Source organism: Pongo pygmaeus, chromosome 18, assembly GCF_028885625.2.
Source record: "Pongo pygmaeus isolate AG05252 chromosome 18, NHGRI_mPonPyg2-v2.0_pri, whole genome shotgun sequence".
NCBI classification, from domain to species: Eukaryota; Metazoa; Chordata; class Mammalia; order Primates; family Hominidae; genus Pongo; species Pongo pygmaeus.
The window spans coordinates 14,176,861-14,200,461 of NC_072391.2; the positions used below are offsets into that span (position 1 = coordinate 14,176,861).

General features: G+C 41.8%; 1 protein-coding gene across 8 annotated transcripts in view; it reads left to right on the forward strand.

Moving 5' to 3' along the window:
• Positions 1–23,601, forward strand: part of PARN (poly(A)-specific ribonuclease) — a 191,333-nt gene that overhangs the window by 51,573 nt on the left and 116,159 nt on the right. For all 8 annotated transcript variants that reach the window (XM_054454916.2, XM_063654684.1, XM_054454918.2 and 5 more), the window contains 2 exons: positions 21,002–21,057; positions 22,564–22,650. In XM_054454916.2, the coding sequence (XP_054310891.1) occupies positions 21,002–21,057; positions 22,564–22,650 (143 nt within the window). The remainder of the gene's footprint in view (positions 1–21,001; positions 21,058–22,563; positions 22,651–23,601) is intronic.

Below are 23,601 nucleotides of genomic sequence, written 5' to 3' on the forward strand. Positions count from 1 at the left end.
CCTTGCTTTTTTGGAATCAGGAGGAAAGTCATGAGAGAATTGAGCCATGGAAATCGGGATCACGCCACTGCTAATGACAGCCTGTGTGGAATGCACTCTGTTTATATTGGAGGCTCTCTCGTCAGGAAATAATGTACCTCCTTTTATAACCTTGGTCAGTTTTAATCAATGCATTGAAAACCAGACTTAATGTTAAGATCCTTTGGTCGAATCCAGATCTAAAATCTAAGAGCTAAAAATACTCTCTGCTTTTGCTTTTTATTGTACAACAGAAAGCACAAAATCAGACGTTTGCCTTATGTTTTGTTAACTGTCTTCGGTATTGTCAAGACACCTTGACCCTTTTATGAAGGTTTTCGGGAAGGTTGTTTTCTGTTTACCTCAGTTCTTAGAAAGAGGAAGAATAAGCAGGTCTCTTTTTTGGCTATTTTCAGTAAGCACTGGAATGCGAAAAGATGAGCTAGATGCCTGCAGTTTACTCTACAGGACTGCTTCCTTGTTTTGAATCTGAACAGGGTTCCGCTGGAAATGTAGGCCTTCCTGGAATGACACTGCTTTATGGTCTTTCTGAGCTACCGATGAGACAAGGAATGATATGCTCTCGGACAAATGTTTTCTCCTCTGTAAAATGGGGATAAAATGATTCACCTTCTGTATTGGTCCATTTTCATGCTGCTAATAAAGACATAACTGAGACAGGGCAATTTACAAAATAAAGAGGTTTATTGGACTTGTAGTTTCACGTGGCTGGGGAGGCCTCACAGTCATGGCAGAAGGTGAAAGCCACATCTCACATGGCAGCAGACAAGAGAAGAGAGCTTGTGCAGGGAAACTCCCATTTTTAAAACCATCAGATCTTGTGAGATTCATTCACTATCATGAGAACAGTGCAGGAAAGACCTGCCCCATAATTCTATCACCTCCCACCGGGTTCCTCCCATGACGTGGGAATTGTGGGAGTTAAAATTCAAGATGAGATTTGGGTGGGGACACAGCCAAACCATATAATTCCACCCTCGGCTCCTCCCAAATCTCATGTCCTCACAATTCGAAACCAGTCATGCCTTCCCAACAGTCCCCCAAAGTCTTATTTCAGCATTAACTTAAAAGTCCACAGTCCAAACTCTCATTTGAGTCAAGGCAAGTCTCCCTTCCGCCTATGAGCCTGTAAAATCACAAGCAAGTTAGTTACTTCCTAGATATAATGGGGGTACAGGCTATGGATAAATACAGCCATTCCAAATGGGAGTAATTGGCTACAGGCTCTTATTACCAGTGTGATCTTGGGCAAGTTACGCAAGTCTGAAATCCAGCAGGGCAGTCAAATCTTAAAGCTCCAAAATGATCTCCTTTGACTCTATGTCTCATGTTCAGATTACGCTGATGCAGGAGGCGAGTTCCCATGGTCTTGGGCAGCTCTGCTCCTGTGGCTTTGCAGGGTTACAGCCTCCCTCCTGGCTCCTTTCATGTGCTGGCGTTGAGTGTCTGTGGCTTTTCCAGATGCATGGTGCAAGCTGTTGGTGGATCTACCATTCTGGGGTCTGAAGGACAGTGGCCCTCTTCTCACAGCTCCACTAGGTGGTGCCCCAGCAGGGACTCTGTGTGGGGGCTCTGACCCCACATTTCCCTTCTGCACTGCCCTAGCAGAAGTTCTCCATGAGGGCCCCACCCCTGCAGCAGACTTCTTCCTGGGCATCCAGGCATGTCCATACATCTTCTGAAATCTAGGTAGAGGTCCCCAAACCTCAATTCTTGACTTCTGTGCGCCCGCAGGCTCAATGCTGCATGGAAGTTGCAAAGGCCTAGGGCTTCCACCCTCTGAAGCAACAGCCTGAGCTATACCTTGGCCACTTCTAGTCACGGCTGGAGCAGCTGGGATGCAGGGCACCAAGTCCCTAGACTGCACACAGCAGAGGGCCCTTGGGCCTGGCCAATGAAACCATTTTTTCCTCCTAAACTTCCGGGCCTGTGAAGGGAGGGCCTGCCTTGAAGACCTCTGACACGCCCTGGAGACATTTTCCCCGTTGTCTTTGGCTCCTCGTTACTTACGCAAATTTCTGCAGCCAGCTTAATTTCTCCTCAGAAAACGGGATTTTCTTTTTTTCTTTCTTTTTTTTTTTTTTTTTTTTTTTTTGAGATGGAGTCTCACTCTGTCGCCCAGGCTGGAGTGCAGTGGCGCAGTCTTGGCTCACTGCAACCTCCACCTCCTGGGTTCAAGTGATTCTCCTGCCTCAGCCTCCTGAGTAGCTGGGATTACAGGCATGCGCCACCATGCCCAGCTAATTTTTGTATTTTTAGTAGAGATGGGATTTCACCATGTTGGTCAGGCTCGTCTCGAACTCCTGACCTCATGATCTGTCCACCTTGGCTTCCCAAACTGCTGGGATTACAGGCATGAGGCACCATGCCCGGCCAGGATTTTCTTTTCTATCACATTGTCAGGTTTCAAATTTTCCAAACTTTTATGCTCTACTTCCCTCATAAAACTGAATGCCTTTAACAGCACTCAGGTCACCTCTTGAATACTTGGCTGCTTAGCAATTTCTTCTGCCAGATACCCTAAATTATTTCTCTCAAGCTCAAAGTTCTACAAATCTCTAGGGCAAGGGCAAAATGCTGCCAGTGTCTGCTAAAACATAACAAGAGTCACCTTTGCTCCAGTTCCCAAAAAGTTCCTCATCTCCATCTGAGACCATCTCAGCTTGGATTTCATTATCCATGTCATTATCAGCATTTTGGTCAAAACCATTCAACAAGTCTCTAGGGAGTTCCAAACTTTCCCACATTTTTCTGTCTTCTTCTGAGCCCTCCAAACTGTTCCAGCCTCTGCCTGTTACCCAGTTTCAAAGTCACTTTCACATTTTTTGATAGCTTTTTGGCACCGCCCCCCCTCCCCCGTACCAATTTACTGTATTAGTCCATTTTCATGCTGCTGATAAAGACATACCTGAGACTGGGCAAGTTACAAAAGAAAGAGGTTTATTGGACTTACAGTTCCATGTGGCTGGGGAGGCCTCACAATCATGATAGAAGATAAAAGGCACATCTCACATGGCAGCAGACAAGAGAGCTTGTGCAGGGAACCTCCCGTTTTTAAAAGCATCAGATCTCATGAGACTCATTCACTATCAAAAGAACAGTACAGGAAAGACCCGCCCCCATAATTCAATCACCTTCCATCACGTTCCTCCCACAACATGTGGGAATTGTGAGAGTTACAATTCAAGATAAGATTTGGATGGGGACATAGCCAAAGCATATCATCTTCCGTCGAGGTTATAAGGATTGTACGAGATGTGAAAGGACTTTGATAGTTCCTAGAACTTAGTAAGTGCCCAGCATATATTCTTTTCCGTTTCTTGAAATATAAGGGGTGCGGAGAGGATTGGGGAGATATTGGTCAAAGGACACAAAATTTCAGTTAGTAGGAATAAGTTCAAGAGATCTGTTATACAGCATGGTGACTGTAGTTACTAACAGTGTATTGTAAACTTGAAAATTACCAGAAGAGTAGGTTTTAAGTGTTTTCACTGCAAAAAGTGAGTATGTTGGGTAATGGATATATTAGTCTAATTTAGCCATCTTACAGTGTATACATATTTCAAAACATGTACATATCAATATATACAATTTTTAGTTGTTAATTGAAAATAAATAAATAAAGTTGGGCATGGTGGCTCATGCCTATAATCCTAGCACTTTGGGAGGCCAGGGAGGTGGACTGCTTGAGGCCAGGAGTTGAGACCAGGCAGGGGAACATAGCGAGACTCCATCTCTTAAAAAAAAATTAGCTGGGAATGGTGGCACATGCCCGTAGTCCCAGCTACTCAGGAGGCTGAGGCAGGAGGATTGCTTCAGCCCAGGAGGTTGAGGCTGCAGTGAGCCATGGTTGCAGCACTGCACTCCAGCTTTGGTGACAGAGCGTGACCCTGTCTCAAAAAAAAAAAAAGAAAAAATACAAGAAGATCTAACACGCTAGGAGATTCAGTAGAGGTAGAGGTGGTAGCAGAATGTGTTTTATGTTTTAGTTTAATGAAAAAGAAACCTTGTTAGCTTGTGGACATAAAATTGGAGTGCAGTAGCAACAAATGTGAAGTGTCTACTTTTGCTTGTACCTCCCCATTAGTGTTTGCTTATGAAAAATCAGATGATGATTGTGTCATGTTGGTATGTAATAGAAGCATGATGGCTTTGGTTTGGAGCATTTTTTAAAGTTTTGTTTTTGAAATGAATATAACGCAGCAGTGTATGGAGGATTGAGTAGGTATACATAACAGCTGTACGTACAGACGGGAGAGGAAGGAAACTATGGTGCCTGAAATAAAAGCACACCAGTATTTTCCCTTTTTCTCCATAGAAAGCAGTTGCATGCTGTTAGCAAATTGGGTTTTTCTTATAATATGCATGTGCTTGACATTTAACATCAGAGAGATTTTAAACTGAAGAATTAAAGATTTCTTCCCAGTGTCAACTTATTTTGGGTGACCAAAAAAAAAAAAAAAGAGTTCTTCCCAGCCCTCTCGCCAGTAATGGACAGAGCAAGGCTTTATTTGCTGCTTACTAGCACAACTGCCATTCGTGCCCAGCAGCATGGCATGCAGGGTCGCAGTGGGTTGTTAAGGGACCCCGTGTGTCAAGCTTGTCTCCCTGGAGGGTGCTGCCTGATCACCTGCAGGGAAGCCCTCGCTTAACCTTCTGCTGTCCAGCCTGTCCCTCCCTCATACAGAGGAGCAGTGTATTAAATTGAGTCTTAGAGTAATTCCGCCTCCCTCCTCCATGGGACTTCAGCTTCCCAACATAAACACGAGTTTTAACATAGCTTTATTGTTGGTAAGCGCATAGCTGTCAGTGTCACAACACTCCACAGGATTCATTTCCATTTGAATTTAAATATTTAAAAAGCCATTTGATTGATTTCTCCAGTAGGATTGCTTCACTTCAGGATATTGTGGAGCGTAGTATAGTACAGTTGAATCCCGGCTCTGCTCCTTATTACCTGTGTGATCTTGGGCAAGTTACTTACCCTCTCTGTACCTCAGCTTCCTCGTCTGTAAATTGAGAATATTAGAACTCGTTTGATAGGGTTGTTGTGAGGATGAAATGAGAGAGTGTGTGTAAAATGCACAGTGCCTGGTACATCATAGGCCTCAGTTAACTTGTCACTGCTGTCACTGCTGTGGTGACATAGTTTGAGACGCTTCTCTGACTAGATGTGGGGAACAGAAGGAGGGCTGTTTGGTTTTCATAGAAGATGTTGTATGATGCACTGTGTACATCCAGTAAACAGGACTTTGTTTTGAATTATTGAGCCTTGACCAGAAAGCAGAGGAGACCCACCCAAAAAACCTACATGTAACTAAATAATATGCAGAGAGAAGATTGAATATGTTACTGTTTTTTGTTTCTCCCCTTTGAATCATATGGTTAGTTCTTACTCTTAGTTCTGTATTGTGTTTTCAGTTTTAGACTTTTTTTTTTTTTTTTTTTTGAGTTGGAATCTTGCTCTGTTGCCCAGGCTGGAGTGCAGTGGTGCAATCTTGGCTCACTGCAGTCTCTGCCTCCGCCTCCTGATAGTTGGGATTACAGGCGCCCGCCACCACTCCTAGCTAATTTTTATATTTTTGGTAGAGATGGGCTTTCACCAAGTTGGCTAGGCTGGTCTTGAACTCCTGACCTCAAGTGAACCACCCACCCTGGCCTCCCAAAGTGTTGGAATTACAGGCATGAGCCACTGCGCCTGGAGTTTTAGACTTTTATTGGGAAAAGGAAGTAAAGAAATATATCTTCTAAGTGAACTATTAGAAGCTGTTTCTTTCCTTTTTTAAATTTTAACTTTAATTCTTTTCTTTTTCTTTCCCTTGAGACAGGGTCTTGCTCTGTCACCCAGGCTGGAGTGCAGAGGCATGATCATGGCTCACTGCACCCTCAACCTTCTGGGCATAAATGGTCCTCCTGCCTCAGCCTCCCAAGTAGCTACCAAAGGCGCATGCCACCATGCCTGGCTAATTTTTTTTTTTTTTTTTTGTAGAGATGGGGGCCTCACTATGTTGCCCTCACTGGTCTTGACCTCCTGGGTTCAAACGATCCTCCAACCTCAGCCTCCCAAAGTTCTGGGATTACAGACGTGACCCACGGTGCCTAGCCTCTTTCCTTTTTCTTTTTTCTTTTTTTTTTTTTTGAGATGGAGTCTCACTCTTTCGCCCAGGCTGGAGTGCAGTGGCATGATCTTGGCTCACTGCAACCTCCACCTCCCAGGTTCAAGGGATCCTCCTACCTCAGCCTCTCAAGTAGCTGAGACTACAAGCACGCGCCACCATGTCTGGCTAATTTTTGTACTTTTAGTATAAGAGACAGGGTTTCACCGTGTTGGGCAGGCTGGTCTCAAACTCTTGACCTCATGATCCGCCCGCCTCGGTCTCCCAAAGTGGTGGGATTACAGGCATGAGCCACAGTGCCCGGCCCTCTTTCCTTTTTTCTTTTCTTTTTTTGAGACAGAGTCTCGCTCTGCCACCTAGGCTGGAGTGCAGTGTGATACCACCTCCCAGATTCAAGCAATTCTTCTGCCCCAGCCTCCTGAGTAGTTGGGATTACAGGCACGCGCCACCGCACCCTGCTAATTTTTGTATTTTTAGTAGAGTCAGGGTTTCACCATGTTGGCCAGGCTGGTCTTGAACTCCTGCCTCGGCCTGCCTCGGCCTCTCAAAGTGCTGGGATTACAGGCGTGAGCCACCGCACCCGGCCTCCTCTTTCCTATTTCAAAACCACTTTATTGAGATATAAATTCATATACCATATAGTTCACTCATTTAAAGTGTATAGTTCATTGGTTTTTGGCATATTACATTATTAATTTTTTAAAATTTGGTAAAATATACAACTTTTGCCATTTAACCATTTAAAATGTACAGTTTGATGGCATTAATTACATTCACAATATTATACAACCATAGCCACTATTTCCAGAACTTTTCATCACCCCAAACAGAAACTCTAACCAGCAAGCCAGTAACTCCCTATCTTCCGCCTCCCCTCAGCTCCTGGTTACCTCTAATCTGTCTATGAATGTATCCTTTTGTGAACTGTTCTTTTTGAGCAACTCGTTGCTTCACTGACATTTTAATTTATTAAAACAATGATATTTTGCATCACCTGGAGCATTTTTCTTTTGTAATTGTATTACTGCCTTATGTTTAGATGACACCTTGGGCACATAAACTTTAAGATACATAGATGTGGATCTGTGCCACATCTCAGCTAGGGTGGCTTATATGTAAGGCAGCAGGAGCATAAGGGAAATAGCTGAGGCTTCAGGGTGGGTCGGTTGGATTGATGCCACCGGAGGGGAGATTTGTCTTGCCAAAGCTAGGTTTCTAGTCTTTCAACTGGAGATCATAATCTCCACCTGGTTGGGTAGCAGCGCTGATAAGGCTGTTTGGTGTTGGGTGTGGCATGTAGTAGGTGTGCAGAAAGGGTGGTTGTTACTGTGACTTACACTGCAGTGAACTTGAAGAAAATAATGGAAATCTTGTTTCTCATTTCATTTCGTTTTTTTAAATTCTTTTTTTTTTTAATTTATATGTATTTTTTGAGACAGTCTCCTCCATCGCCCAGGCTGGAGTGCAGTGGCGTGATCTCGTCTCACTGCAACCTTCACCTTCGAGGCTCTAGCAATTCTCATGCCTCAGCCTCCTGAGTAGCTGGGATTACAGGCTCAAGCCACCATACCCGGCAAATTTTTGTATTTTTAGTAGAGATGGGGTTTAACCATGGTGGCCAGGCTGGTCTCGAACTCTTGGCCTCGAGTGATCCGCCTACCTCAGCCTCTCAAAGCGTTGAGTGCACAGACATGAGCCACTGTCCCCGCATTTTTTTTTAAATTTAATTTAATTTAATGTTTTTTGAGATGGAGACTTGCTCTGTTGCCAGGCTAGAGTGCAGTGGCGTAATCTCGGCTCACTGCAACCTCCGCCTCCCAGGTTCAAGCGATTCCCCTGTCTCAGCCTCCCGAGTAGCTGGGACTACAGGCACGTGCCACCATGCCCTGCTAACTTTTTGTATTTTTAGTAGAGACAGCGTTTCACCATGTTGGACAGGATGGTTTTGATCTCTGCCCGCCTCAGCCTCCCAAAGTGCTGGGATTGCAGATGTGGGCCACCGCGCCCGGCCAGCGCCCGGCATTTTTTTAAATTATTTTTTTAAATTATTTTTTTGAGACAGGGTCTGGTTCTGTCACCCAGGCTGGAGTGCAGTGGAGCAAACATGGCTCATTGCATCCTGGTCCCAAGGGATCCTCCTGCTCCACCCTCCAAATAGCAGGGAGTACAGGTGCATGCTACCACACCCAGCTATCTTTTTTTTTAAAGTTTTTCATACCAGCCTGGCCAATGTGGTGAAACCCCGTCTCTACTGAAAATACAAAAAAATTAGCCGGGCATGGTGGCGGGCACCTTTAGTCCCAGCTACTCGGGAGGCTGAAGCGGGATAATCGCTTGAACCCAGGAGGCAGAGGCTGTGGCGAGCCGAGATCGTGCCACTGCACCCCAGCCTGGGCAACAGGGTGTGAGACTCCATCTCAAAAAAAAAATAAAGGTAAAAAAAAAAAAAAAAAAAGTTTGTCATAGAGATGAGGTCTCGCAATGTTGCCCAGACTGGTCTTGAACTTCTGGACCCAAAAGATTCTCCCGTCTCGGCCTCCCACAGTGCTGGGTAGGTTTTCATTTTATGAAAGAAACACAGCAGGCGGTGTGTTCTGAGCTGAGGACCCTTGGGTGACAGTCTCTCTGTGTTGATAGAAGCAAAGTGGCCCACATACATGTTGCCAACAAAAACTTTTTAATAGAGAATGGCAATTTAGATATCTTCTTAAGAAAACACTTTATAACTGTCTTTGCATCTTAATTTTAAAGGTCTTGCTGCAAAGTTGGGTTGTAAGTGAAAAGAAAATACCTGCCCTGTGTGTTATTTGCACTAATTTGTGTTGAACCTTCTGACGCTGGGGAGGCTGTGTGATTTGTGAGGCATTAGGGTCGAGAACACAGCCTCCTCCATTTGTCTGCCTGTGCCAGGCACATCCCTTCTCATCCCTTTCTCAGAAGCACCTGGTGATGCCAGAACCGAGGTCAGGGAAGGCAGGAAGGAGGCCACTTACAGCAGTGGTGATCATGGGCCCCTTCTTTCTTATTGGCTGGCTTTCCCAAGAACTTGGTAGTAGTTATCCTTTAATTTTATATTAATGTGCTTGCATGAAGGAGTAACAAATCTTTTAAAAGGTGATATCATCTGCCCTGTAGCTTTTACCAAAAATGGATATGAACCTGGACTAGGCAGCACAGCTTATCATAAACTGGCTGCATGTGGACAGTGGTATGATTGTTGATATTACTCTTTAATCATAAAGAGCCCAGGAAATATGTCTTTAAAAAAATGGAGTCCCCATTTTCAGCCTCTTCTGGATTGTGTAAATTTTGGAGTCAGGTGCCATGGAGGAGTGAAATTATAGCACTGCAGATGCTTCAAGCAGCCTCCTAGATTCCAGAAGGCTTGAAGCCTGTTTTTCCCTAGTTCACAAAATATATTTTCCCCTAATACACAAGATGCATTTTTTCTTCCTCACATACTTTAACCAAAGCCATTTATTTTGCCTCAAAGTCTTGTTTATTTCGTTTTTGGCTCCCCAAGTTACCGTGATAAAAAGAATCTCCATGAATTGGCTTGGTTTGATTACCCTCGAAGTTTAATGCACTCACTGATTTTCACAAAGTCAAAAGACAGGGCACATTAAATTACTGTGAAGCCTTGAGTCTGGTTTTTTAAGACTGGAAACAAGTGCTACTTCAGGGAAGGGACTGCTTGCCTCAAGTTGATACTGTCTTATTTAATTTCTGCCTTGTGATCTTGATTGCCACTTCTGTGGCAGCATCAAAAGGCTGCTTTTTAAAGAAACCTTCAGGCCACCCACCCAGCAACCTGTACTTGGTATGCTAGCCCTTCAGCACTGCAGGGGCAGTCCACGTGCTGAGCTCTTCTAGTCTCGTGTTTGCTCTGGTTACTTTAAAGTACATTCCTCTCTGGCTTAATAGCTTGTTTATTATTATAATTTAAAAAGTAACTTGTTGAGGTAAAAGGAGATCAGTCAACCTTTGGATGTATATTTAAGCAGCTTGCCTCCTCTGTAGTAGGGTATTGGATTAGTGTTCTGTGGCTGCTGTGACAAGTTACTACAAGCTTGGTGGCTTAAAATACTAAGTGTTTTAGGTGAATACATCTCTCATGGTTCTGGAGGCCAGAAGTTTCAAATCAAGTCATCAGCATTGCCGAGCTCCCTCCAGAGGCTCTGGGGAAGAATCTGTCCCTTACCTCCTCTGGCTTCCAGTGGCTGCAGGCATTCCTTGGCATCCTTCTGCTTAGGGCCACATCACGCCAGTCTCTGTCCCCATGGTCACATTGCCTCCTCCTCCTCTGTGTGTGTGTCCTGTCTGTCTCTGCCTCTCTCTTATGAGGACACATATGATGGCAGTGAGGCCCCACTTGTATAATCCCAGATAATATCATCTCAGGGTCCTTAATATAATAACATCTGCTAAGACTCCTTTTCCAACTAAGGTAGCACTCAGAGGTTCCAGGGAGTAGAAAGTGGACATATCTTTTTGGAGGCCACCATTCAGCCCACTGTAGGCATGCTAGTGGTAAAGTCAGCATTCTTAGCTATTTCCAGCCTTGCATTGGTCCTGGCTTGGAGCAAGTGGGTAATAGTTATTTCCAAGACTATTTAGCATTTAATTTGCAGTGTTCAAGGATTAGCAGTATACTCTAAGAAATTTGAGCTACCTATCAAATAGCTTATCGATTGAACACCTTCCACTATGCACAGTATGTCACCTGCATTGACTATTTTTTCTAAAGGCAGCCCTCATAGGTAGGGGAAAATGTGCCCATTTTAAAGCCGAGACATCTGCCTAGGGCCCCAGGAGTGGCAGTCAGGGATATCAAGCCTGTGCTCCACTCAGAAGGGATTCTTCCTCCATAGCACACAGTGTCTATAAGGGACAATGCTGTAGTTGGTTGCATATCTTTTTAAGAGACAATGTTAGTCTCTTTGAAAGAAGATTTCCGTTTCTCTCAATGTTTGGCCTGAGCACAGACTCTAAAAGATGTTGACTTAGACTGTTGGATTGTGTGGGGCTTGTTTCCTCTGACACTTTACAGTATGTTGTTTTACAGGCACTGCAGGCATTGCCTTTGTATAATGTTTAATTTAATGTTTTTAGTTGATGTGATTTGATATGCTTCATTTGGAGACTGTTGAAATGAGCTGCTGGTTTTGTTTTTTTCTTCCTTTTTTTTTTTTTTTGCCTTTGTTTCTAGTGTATGTATTTAAGAAAGGACATGAGTTGGCTTCAGGACAAATGTTGAGTAACACTCTATTTGTCAAAACAGCAAGCGGCTAGATTGAAAACTGTATTCCCCCCACCTGAGTGAAATTAAAATAACTGATGCCACAGTCACTCCCATCTAGCCAGTGGTTACCCTTATTTTACACAGGAGCTTTAGTGAGCAAAATGAATGAGCTTATTTTGTGAGAGATGTCTGCATGCTTCCTACCCTGGATGATAAAATTAGTTTTTTATAGCACATAAATATGTATAATGATGAGCCTTGCATACCGGGTTCTTATGAAGTGCTTTTACTGCTCTGCCCTGAAGGAAATACCAAGACCATTTGCAAGTACAGTAGAGCTGCTAGTCGGTTAAGGTTTCAGTTTCTCTTTAGAAGGCTTGGGACTTGGGGTGAGCTGCAAATTAATTCTGTGCTCAATTTGTGTTGAGATGAGATTGTATTCAACATTTCTGTATCCCAGTCTGTAGTGGTAGGAGAGGGGTACAATTTTACTTGGAAATCTCTTTTTTGAGAAATCGGAAGTGTAGTCTTGATGGAAGCAGAAAGCAGATGGACGTGAATGGAAATTTTCACCGGGGAGTGAAAATACTGAGTTCTTAGGAGGAAGGATAAGGAGTTTGGGGGTTGAGGTTTTTCCTTTTGCTAGGAAGAGAGACCAGAATAAACTCTGTTCTTCTTTATTAACACGTCATGACGTTAGAAGTCTGTCTAGATCATCCAGGCCTGTGTGTGTGTCATTATGCAAACTAAACCTCTGTGTCCATACACCTCTGAGGCCTCTCCTCACCCTGAGATGCTGATTCACTCATTTTCCTGATGGTGATCACGGTGTGTGGGAGCAGGTGTGCCTGGCAAGCCCCATGCCCAGGTAGCAGCTTGCTTTGCACTACAGTCGTGGGAAGGTTGTCCTTTTGATCTCCGGCCACATGGCTCTCTTCACTGCCTGTTGTTCCTGTTGCCTTGAAAATTCGCTCTACCGAAAGCTCTTCCTCAGACAGCAACCTCATTTTTTGTATCAGGGCTCCACGCCATCATGTGAAGCTATAATTTAATCAGCCCTTTGAGTATTATAAAAAAATGTTTCTGGGATGTTGTATCCTGAGCACTTGCTTACACTTGCTTCTCTTATATACACAAGGGCTTTGACTAGTGGTTTAGGACGAAAACCCTTGTCCCTAGCTGCTCCCGCTGGTACTCTAGGCTTACCATTTCACAGGGAGGCTGTGGAGACAGCTCAGGTTAAAAGCCACATGGGAGAGAGAGAACAGGGCCTCTGTGTGTAGGGCAGGTAGTGGGAAGCTTAGGGTTGGCCTCCATGGTCGCCAAGGGCAAGTGGCTAAACTTGGAAGAATCTACCTCCCATTCTCAGTACAGGGGGACCGATAACTTCCAGACAGGAGAGGATCAACTGAGGCTGAACAGGCCATAATAAATGTTATTTTAGTTAGGAATTTTTGTACTTAATTTTTTTTTCTTTTTAAAACACAAAAATCCCACTCATAATTCCTCAGCCCAGAAGAAAAAAAGCCGTCCCCTTAGAGAATTTCCTGCTAGTTTGTGTTCTGTGTCTATTTCATTTACTAATTGAGATCAATGTTCTTCATTTACTGATTGAGATTATACTAGTTATATAATTGTATAACTTAAAAAAAAAAAAAAAAGCCAGGTGCGGTGGTGTGCACCTGTCATTCCAGCCATTTATGAGGCTGAGGTGGGAGGATCGCTTGAGACCGAGTTTGAGTCTAGCTTGGGCAACATAGACCCTGTCTTAATTTAAAAGATACATATTTAACCTGCGTGTCCTGCGCATGTATCCCAGAACTTAAAATATTTTTAAAAGAATTATATATATATATACACACACACACAATAAGGAATTTTCAAACACATTAAAACTCATGGTCAGCATCATGTAGACAGCCTTCAGTGGCCTGCCAGCCAAATCTGTCGTGGTACACTCACAACCTTCCTTCGTGGCTGGAGCTCTTGTCAGTACATGCATGCCTTGCACTGCACTGGCTCCAGCACTGGGCATGACCATTTTTTGCTAACTGCTTCTTAAAGTGGCCACCTGTCTGATTCACGCTCCTCCTCTGCCATCAGTTTTAGGACTGGAAAGCCTGCTGCTTCAGGAGCAAAACTAAGTATTTCCTTTCCTTTGTGAATCAAATCTGTGATTTTATAGATAGATTTGGTAATGTAAAATTTGAAAGAACTATAATGATCTTTTCAGTTCTCAGAGGTTTGAGTCTCCATCCAAAGTATTCCTGAATCACCTTTAGGACTGCTTGCATGCATTTTTGAATATCATACTTCGTTTTCTTGAGCATAGCTGCATAAAATGGGTTAATAGCAGCATTGTTTTGCAACCCACTTAATATTCACCAGACTACTAGGGAATGGCTTAGATAAGCCACAGTCCAAGGCAAGCCATTGTGTCATCATAGAATAACCTTTGATCTTCGTGTGCTTGTACTTACATAATCTGTGTCTGAAGCTTTGTGGTAAGGGTGGAAGATTTTGATAATGTTAGAGGTGTCTGATTCTTTTGTATTGTGTGTATTACTCCCTCAAGTGTTTGCTAATCTTTAGTGCTGCATTGGTGGCTAAAGCTTAATTTGTGGCCAATTCACAGAAACAGGTTAGACTTTTGCTAATGAGTTGCCAAGAGAGTAGTTTAATTTTTTTTTTTTTTAAATCTTCTTAAAAACAAGAATGGTAGCTGTCAGCAGTAATTTCACCCAATTTATCTCTTGCAGAGAAGCTAGTTGCATGCTACAATTTGACCTCCTGGTTTCAAGGAGTGGTAGAAGGCTTATGTTACTGCCTTCTGGATTTTGAGGTAGTTGTTGGTATTTAATAGTTTTATGTTTTTCTTTTTTTTATTCATAGTTTCTTTTTTTTTTTTGAGACAGAGTCCCGCTCTGACCCCCAGGCTGGAGTGCAGTGGCTCAGTCTTGGCTCACTGCAACCTCCGCCTCTCAGGCTCAAGGGCTCCTTCTGCCTTAACCTCCCAAGTAGCTCGGACTACAGGCACGTGCCACCACACCTGGCTAATTTTCTGTATTTCTTTGTAGCAGTCATGTTGCCCAGGCTGGCTTCAAACTCTGATCTGCCTGCCTTGGCCTCCCCAGGTGCTGAGATTACAGGCATGAGCCACTATGCTTGGCAGTTTTTTTCTTTTTTAAAATTTTATGTGTCAAAGTTTTGTGTTTTTCTTTTCTTTTCTTTTTTTGAGATGGAGTCTCACTCTGTTCCCCGGGCTGGAGTGCAATGGTGCAACCTCTGCCTCCCGGGTTTAAGTGATTATCCTGCCTCAGCCTCCTGAGTAGTTGGGATTACAGGCGTGCACCACCACCGCTGGCTAATTTTTGTATTTTTAGTAGAGACGGGGTTTTGCCATATTGGCAAGGCCAGTCTCGAACTCCTGACCTCCAGTGATCCACCTACCTCAGCCTCCCAAAGTGCTGGGATTACAGGCGTAAGCCACTGTGGCTGGCCAGTTTTGTGTTTTTCTAAGTATTTTATTTATGTGTTTGTTCATTTAATTATTTATTTATTGTGGAGACAGGGTCTTTCTCTGTTGCCCAGGCTGGAGTGCAGTGGCACGTTATAGCTCATTGCAGCCTCAAATTCATGGAGTCAAGCAATCCTGCTGCCTTAGCCTCCTGAGTAGCTGGGACTACAGGCACGAGCCACCTTGCCCGGCTAATTTACTTTTTGTAGAGACAGGAGTCTCATCATGTTGCTCAGACTGATCTCAAACTCCAGGCCTCAAGTAATTCTCCCACTTCTGCCTCCCGAAGCAGTGGGATTAACAGGGATGAGCCACAGAATGATTTAATATAAACAAATCATTAAGACTAATATCTTTTGGAGAAGTTGGCAGAAGTCATTATCCAGCTGATTGCTGCATCATCTTTAGTGGTAATTAACAACACCACGTTGAATATACTGTTTTCCTGTTAACTTGGTGATTCTCAGTCCAGAGTTTCTGAGTCAGGAGTCTTGGATGGCGCTCAGGAATCTGCATCTCTAACAAGTTCCCAGGTGATGCTGATCCAGTTCGCGGGGAAGCACATTTTGCTAACGGTTCGAGGTTCTATATTCTAGAGTTACATATCTGAAATGAAATTCTTCAGTAACTAATGAGCCTTCTTAGGCAGCCTGGGACACAGTGTCATCCTGCCCTTTTCTTTTCTTTTTTTTTTTGAGATGGAGTTTCGCTCTTATCACTTAAGCTGGAGTGCAGCAGTGCAATCTCGGCTCACTGCAGCCTCCGCCTCCCGGGTTCAAGCGATTCTCCTGCCTCAGCCTCCTGAGTAGCTGGGATTACAGGCACCTGCCACCATACCCAGCTAATTTTTGTATTTTTAAGTAGAGACGAGGTTTCACCACATTGGCTAGGCTGGTCTGGAACTCTTGACCTCAGGTGATCTACCTGCCTCGGCCTCCCAGATTGCTGGGATTATAGGCGTGAGCCACCACGCCCGGCCTATACCGCCTGTTTCACAAAAAAGTTTGGAGGGTGGCTTTTTGTGTCACCCAGCACATGGGTAATGGAGATGAGGTGGTGGCTCTTTGGAGCTAAAGGTATTGTGTAGCGTATGCTGTGTAGCCTGTGAAGAGACTGAGTGGAAGTGACCCATTGTATTGAGCAAAAGATCCTGGTATGCTGTGCTTTACCCTGGAGTCCTTCCAGACTGTTTGAAAGCCAGGACAACCAGCACTGCCAGTGATATACTCGTACAACATTTAAAAAATGACAGATTCCACAAAGGATAAAACTTGCTCTATGGCATCTAGAATGTGAACTTGAGTTACACTGTTTCTTAGGATAGAATTCTTTTGTAAAATGAGCCATTGTATCTAATGGGAATTTTAATTTTAGTGTTTGATAAAGTTAATGTCAGTCCTTTAGAGAATAATTGGGGAAATAATATTTCATCAGAAAGCTTTCAGAAATGTGGCAAGATTCCCGCACTCAGTCTTGGGGTCTTTACCGTGTTACACCCTCTCGGATCTTCACTAAAATAGAAAGAACGTTTCGTGCAAGTGTTAGTCTGAGTATCTTTTTGATATCTGCAGATGAAAGTCCTTCTGGGAGAGATTGTTCTTTAATACAGTTCACAGTGATGGCACGTCCTTTCATGTCTTTATCAGCATTTCTGCTTGCCTAGTGCATTTCCTCATATGCTAGGATGAAAACTGTCAAGTTGGATGATGCATATGTGAATTATTTTATCAAATCATTCCAGGGAGTCAGTGCAGGCCATTTGACAGCCAGCTGGGATGAGGCATGCCTATATTGAAATGTTTTAATTTTACTTCAGAAGGGCAGAGATGTTTCCAGAGCAGTGGCTTCCAAACAGCATGGCATAAGGACGGTGGGAGGCCGTTGGGAGAGTTTACTTTGGTTCAGTTCCGCAGATGCTCAGCCACAGTTTTAGAGTCAGTTTCACAATTGTGTGGCGCTCTCCAGAGCCACAGTCTGCCAAGTCACACAGAGTTGGTTTTCGTGTTCTTCCGGGCTTTGGAGCTATTCAGTTCCCTCTAAACCCCAGATGTGAAGGTGAAGGTATAGGGAAAGAGTGAGAAGTGCTATTAATAATTCATTTGAAAGGGGTTTCTGTGTAAGGTAATGTGGAGTAAACAAACAAGATAGTGTAGGATTGACTACATTAAAAAATAGCTTTTATGGGTACAAAAAATAGGATGAATAAGACCTACTATTTGATAGCACAACAGGGTGACTATAGTCGATAATAACTTAATTGCACATTTTTAAATAGAGTGTTGTTGGATTGTTTGTAACTGAAAGGATAAATGCTTGAGGGGATGGACACCCCATTCTCCATGATGTGCTTATTTCACATTGCATGCCTGTATCCAAACATCTTACGTACCCTACAAATATATACATCTACTGTATACTCATAAAAATTTAAAAAAAAACATATCTTTTGAGTGTTTCAGCTGAGAATAAATTTTTGCTTACTTTAATCAGAGATAATATTGAAAATTCAGGTGAAATATTAGAGAACACATAGTTTATATATTGACAAAAAATATTTTTCAAAAAAATTTTTTAAAAACATCTAAATGGAAAAAAGAAATAAAAGAAAAAGAAAAAACAAAAAACATCTAAATGGTAAGAGAAATTGGGAGAGCCTTCTTTTTCTTTGTTAGTATAATCCTTCCTGGTATTTGTACAACACTGAGTTACCTAAATTTGTTATTGAGGTCCCATGACTTTAGCAATATAACAGAATTGTAAACATAAATACAGGAATTGCAAATTCAAGTTTGTGGTTTTATATTTTTATTTTTGTATTTATAGTTTTCTCCCAGCCAGGTGAGGTAGTGCACAGTATACGAAAGATTAATTCAGGTGGCATTTTCGATTGGCTTTTTCTAAGAAAGTCTCTAGTTATTTTCCCTGGGCTTCTCAGTTCTGGTAGCCTTTAAAGTCTAAAAAATGATCGTAAAAGGAATTTTGAGAAACAAAGCTCAAAGTTTCCCAAAGCTGTTGGTGGGAGAGGGGAGGATATTTTTTATTCTTGGCTTAATGACATAAATATTTTATAAAGGTAAAATCATAGTATAAAATTTTGTGCCTTTTTAAAACTTGAAATTATAAGTTATCCATGTTTTGACATTTTCATAGTTATTTTGGTTGCTTAATATTATATTGAAATTTTGAACTATAATTTACTGACCTCCATGTATTATCAAATCTTGAGGTTGATTTTGATTATTGGCATATTTGATGGTATAGCAGTGAACATTTTGTTGATTCAACTTTTGTTCTTCTCAGTTATTTTTATGGTGCTTGATAAGTTTCATTAACTTTTTTTTTGAGACATTCTTACTCTGTTGCCAGGCTGGAGTCCAATGGCGCAATCTCGAGTCACTGCAACTTCTGCCTCCTAGGTTCAAGTGATTCTCCTGTCTCGGCCTCCCACGTAGCTGGGATTACAGGTGCTTGCCACCACACCCACTAATTTTTTGTATTTTTAGTAGAGACAGGGTTTCACCATGTTGGCCAGGCTGGTCTCAAACTCCTGACCTCAGGTGATCTGCCTGCCTTGGTCTCGTAAAGTGCTGGGATTACAGGCGTGAGCCAGTATGCCCAGCCTTCATTAACTTTTAAAATTAATTTTTTAAAAAATTTGGTGTTTAGAATTGGAGACTATTTCTAAATTTACTAAACGGAGAACTGAAAATTATATGAAGCATGACTAACAATAACAAGAGTTATTCCTAGGTTAGTTAGCTTATCCAACTAACTAGCTCACTAACCTAGGAATAACTTTTGTTATTATTAGGTTCTGGTAGGCGGTAATAATGATAGTTCCAGTGTGTATCGTTTATGCTGGAAAATAATATTTAAGAAAAAATGATAGCTGCCCTCACTGAGAACCCACCATGCTAGGTGCTTTATGTATCTTCTTGTCTTCTGGCATTGCAGGGAGTATTGATTAAATTGGTTAAAACAGCTTACAAAACCAGAATAGTACACTTGAGCCTAAATTAGCGAACTAAAAATAAATTTGGTTTCTTAGCCATAGAATTTGGTTTATTAAATTGTAGGCCATACAACAAATTCTCAAACCAGAGTACTATGACTTCGTTTTTTCTGACATTAACAGAGCAGTATTGTTCATGCTGATGGTTCCATTTGTGAACTAGCTTTTGCCTTGCTTGGCTTTTTTTTTTTTTTTTTTTTTTGAGACAGAGTTTTGCTCTTGTTGCCCAGGCTAGAGTGCAGTGTTGCTATCTCGGTTCACTGCAACCTCCGCCTCCAGGGTTCAAGTGATTCTCCTGCCTTAGCCTCCCGAGTAGCTGGGATTACAGGTGCCCGCCACCACGCCCAGCGAATTTTTGTATTTTTAGTAGAGATGGGATTTCGCCGTGTTGGCCAGGCTGGTCTTGAACTTCTGACCTCAGGTGATCCACCCTCCTTAGCCTCCCAAAGTGCTGGGATTACAGGTGTGAGCCACCGTGCCTGGCCCTGCTTGGCTTTTGAATGCCTGGTAATAATGTTCCTTAACTGTGGGTCCGTGAAGCCAAACTAATTGCTTCTTGGGCACATAGATTGCCTTTTTAATTTGCTGTATAATGTTGTCTCTACCACAAATGCATAATATATTGTTGCCTAAGTAAAACTGATTAAAATAATCTTACACACAACAGAATGCATGGTATTTTGTCCATAATCTTGCAAATAAAAGAAAATTGAATGGCATGACAGAGAGTTGTAATTTACAAGCACTCTTTTATAAGTGCCTTTGTACCCATTTTGGAAGATAAACATAAAATGACTGCTATGATTTATATTAGTGTGATAGTTTTCTTTACCAAGGATTGTTTTGTGTGGTGCTTTTAGTGTGTTTTAAATGATAATAATGATGTGGGCTTTTGAGACAGTCACTTATTTCAGACTGTACAGTTTACCCAGAGAGATTAGCATTTATCCAGTGACTTTGCATTTCATTAAAAAAAAAAGAAACCTGTGTTGTCATTCTCAGCTCACAAATGCCCATTGTAAGGGTTACACTTAGAATTTTTAGGAACACTTGTTCATAGATTGGTAAGATGGGTAATATTTATTTTCTTTCTGTTTACTTGGACTAACACGACAGCTCTGTGGAGGACTTTCCCTTGACTCTTTGATGATTAATTTTGTTCATTTAGCTAATATTTATTGAGCAGCTACTGAGTGCCAGGAACTGTTGGGGATACCAGTTTGTTGCTTGCTTGTTTGTTTTTTCTATTTGTGATAAATATTTGGCCCAGGAGAAAAATCTCTGAAATGAATTTCAGAGGTTTAGAAATGATTTTACATGGCTGGTGCAGTGGCTCATGCCTGTAATTGCAACACTTTGGGAGGCTGAGGCAGGTGGATCACTTGAGGTCAGGAGTTCGAGACAAGCCTGGTCAACATCGGGAAACCCCATCTGTACTAAAAATACAAAAAATTAGCCGGGTGTGGTGGCATGCGCCTGTAGTCCCAGCAACTCGGGAGGCTGAGGCGGGTGAATCGCTGGAACCTGGGAGGCAGAGGTTGCAGTGAGCCGAGATTGTGCCACTGCACTCCAGCCTGGTGACAGAATGAGACTCTGTCTCAAAATAATAATGATAATAATAGTAATAATAATAATAATTATAAAGCCAGGTGTGGTGGCTCATGCCTGTAATCCCAGCACTTTGGGAGGCAGAGGCAGGTAGATACTTGAGGCCAGGAGTTCGAGACCAGCCTGGCCAACATGGTGAAACCCCGTTTGTACTAAAAATACAGAAATTAGAGCTACTCAGGAGGCTGAGGCAGGAGAATCACTTAACTGGGGAGGTAGAAGTCGCAGTGAGCCGAGATTACACCACTGCATGCCAGCCTGGGCAGTAGAGTGAAACTCCATCTAAAAAAAAAATAATAAATAATAGAAATAATTTTACAAATAGAGTGATATCAAGGATCTTCTACTAAAAAATATAATAAATGCCTATTAAAATTTTTTTTTTTTCTAATTCAACCTTAAAAATGTCAAAATGCCTGTCTTTTAAAGGAAATTGCCCATTACTTGTTTGTCTTTTCTTCTTGTAGGTTATTTCTTATGAGGGTCATGGATATCCCCTATCTAAACTTGGAAGGACCAGACTGTAAGTAAATTTTTATTTTCTTATTGCATCTGTGCATTTAAGTGTGTGGTCTGGAAGGGATAACAGGAAAATATTACTAAAGAAAAAGCTTTTTTCACTTAAAATTGGGCAGTGATTTTGTGGTTGATATGAATAGTATGCTTAAGTTAATGGGACTCTTGGGCATTCATTAGTCATCTCTTCATTTATGTTTTCCAGTTTATGCATGAAATGAATTTTAGAAACATGTATCTTTTCTATATATTTCATTTTCACTCAGAATTCTGATTTCGTCATTTTCTATAAGTATTTGTAATAGATTTTTAAGATATGCTAGCTGTCAGTTATCTTGGTAAAATTTCTATTTTCCAGTTACTTGAGTATGTATATATTTGAATTTAGTAGGTTGATTTTTATTTTGTTTTGTTTTTTTTTTTTATTTAAAAAACGTGGAAGGTCTATGGGAGGTGGTTGCTTTTTCTTCTCCTCTGCTTTTTTTCTGCTGTTTCATTGCTCTTTTTTACCTTAATGCATGTCACTGGCAGGTAGAAGTGGATGAACTATACTTGGTGACAATAATTGTTGCAATGATAGTTTGAGGACGTACTGTTGTGTTGCCCTCCATGTTAGACTGATATTTTGGTCTGTCATTCTCACAAGAATTCTGTATGCTAAATATCGCCATTCCCAGTTTATAGTCCAGAGTGGTTAGAGTGGTTAGGTCTCTTGCTTAGAGCCGCACAGATAAGTTCTGGGTTTGGGATTAGAAAGCAAGATTATGACTCAGGATTGCCTTACTTAACAATTAGTCCATTTAATTTGGACAGTGCTTTTTTTTTTTTTTTTTAACTAAGTATATTAAAATGGGAAAGTTAAATGTTTAGTGAAGTGAAACTTCATGAACAGAGCAGCCTTTTTTTTCTTCTAAATAATTTGCACAGTTGGGTGTGGTGGTTCATGCCTGTAATTCCAGCACTTTTGGAGACCGAGGTGGGAGGATCACTTGAGGCCAGGAATTCAAGACCAGCCTGGGCAGCATAGTGAGAACCCCATCTCTACAAAAATAAAATTAAAAAATAAAAAAATTAGCCAGGCATGGTGGCATGCACCCGTAGCCTCAGCTGCTCAGGAGGTTGAGGTGGGAGGATCGCTTGAGCCCAGGAGTTTGAGGCTGCAGTGAGCTATTATTGTGCCACTGTACTCTATCCTGGATGACAAGGCAGAACCTTGTCTCAAAAAAAAAATTAAAAAATAAGCAAATAATTTGCACAGGAACTTCATGAGAAGAGAAGATGCCTTTGCATAGGGTTCAAGTTGTTGTGGGTTCTGTAAAGTATCAGAACCTGAGGTCTAGATTACCATGGCAGAATCCCACCAATCCTAGGCATACTTTTAGGAGTTGTTTGGTAATCATGAGGAATTCATAACAGTTCTCCAAATTAGCTTAGACTTAGTTTCATCAAAGAGTCACTGGTTTATTTGATCACTTTTCACCCATCAATATTTCATCATAAATTTGTCTTGTAGTGCAGCCTAAACGTGATCATGTTCTCCATGTGACATTCCCCAAAGAATGGAAAACCAGCGACCTTTACCAGCTTTTCAGTGCCTTTGGTAAGTCGCAAGTTCAGATGTACTTTTTAGGGTTTTGCTATTCATTTGGTATAGGTGGTCAGAAGTAGAAAGACAGCTTTGGCCTGGGCATAAAAGAATGTTAATATTCAAGGTTTTAATTTCACTCTTTGAATTTTCTGGTTTAGGATACTGTTATCTTTGTGCTAATATCATCTGAGAAACTTTTAATAGCACCTCACAATACAGAGCTATTAATTCGTGGAAAGCAAAACACCGTGATGATGACTGTCCTTACTACTGACCAGAGAAGATAAGCTGTGGCTGAGCATAAATAATTTTTAAGATTAAACTCACAGGGCTTGTGTGTTTCATAATGGCAGGGGAGGTGTTCTCTGCTTTAGATTAATCAAAGTGACAGATGTTTGGGTAGATCAGGATTTGTGATACGTGTATGAGGTAGGGCAGTTCTTCTCTTTCCTTTTTTACCAGGTCATGTGATTAGGTTCGTTTGAGCAGTCTCCTGATAAGTGTTTATGAAGACCATTCTGATTGTAAATCCACAGCAATGCCTCTTATTTTAACAAACGAAGCATTTAAGCTAGTCTCTTTGGAAATTCTTGGATAAAGCGAAGGCCACAAAACCTAAATGTCCAGTAGTAAGAAAGTTTAGTAAATGTTTATGTATCTTCTAGTATGTAGCCATTTAAAAAATATTTGAAGAGTTTATTAAAAGAAGTTAAAGTGCTTGTATTTTAACATTTGGAGTAAAAAGCAGATAGAAAATAGGCCTTCCATATAACTAACACCATTTTTCATCCTTCTTTCTTTTCTTTCTTTCTTTCTTTTTTTTTTTTTTTAAATAGAAATAGGGTCTTGCTGTGTAGCCCAGGCTGGCCTCGAACTCCTGGGCTCAAGTGATCCTCCCGCCTCGGACTCTCAAAGTGCTGGGATTACAGGCATGAGCCCCTGAGCCCGATCTGTTTTTTTCTT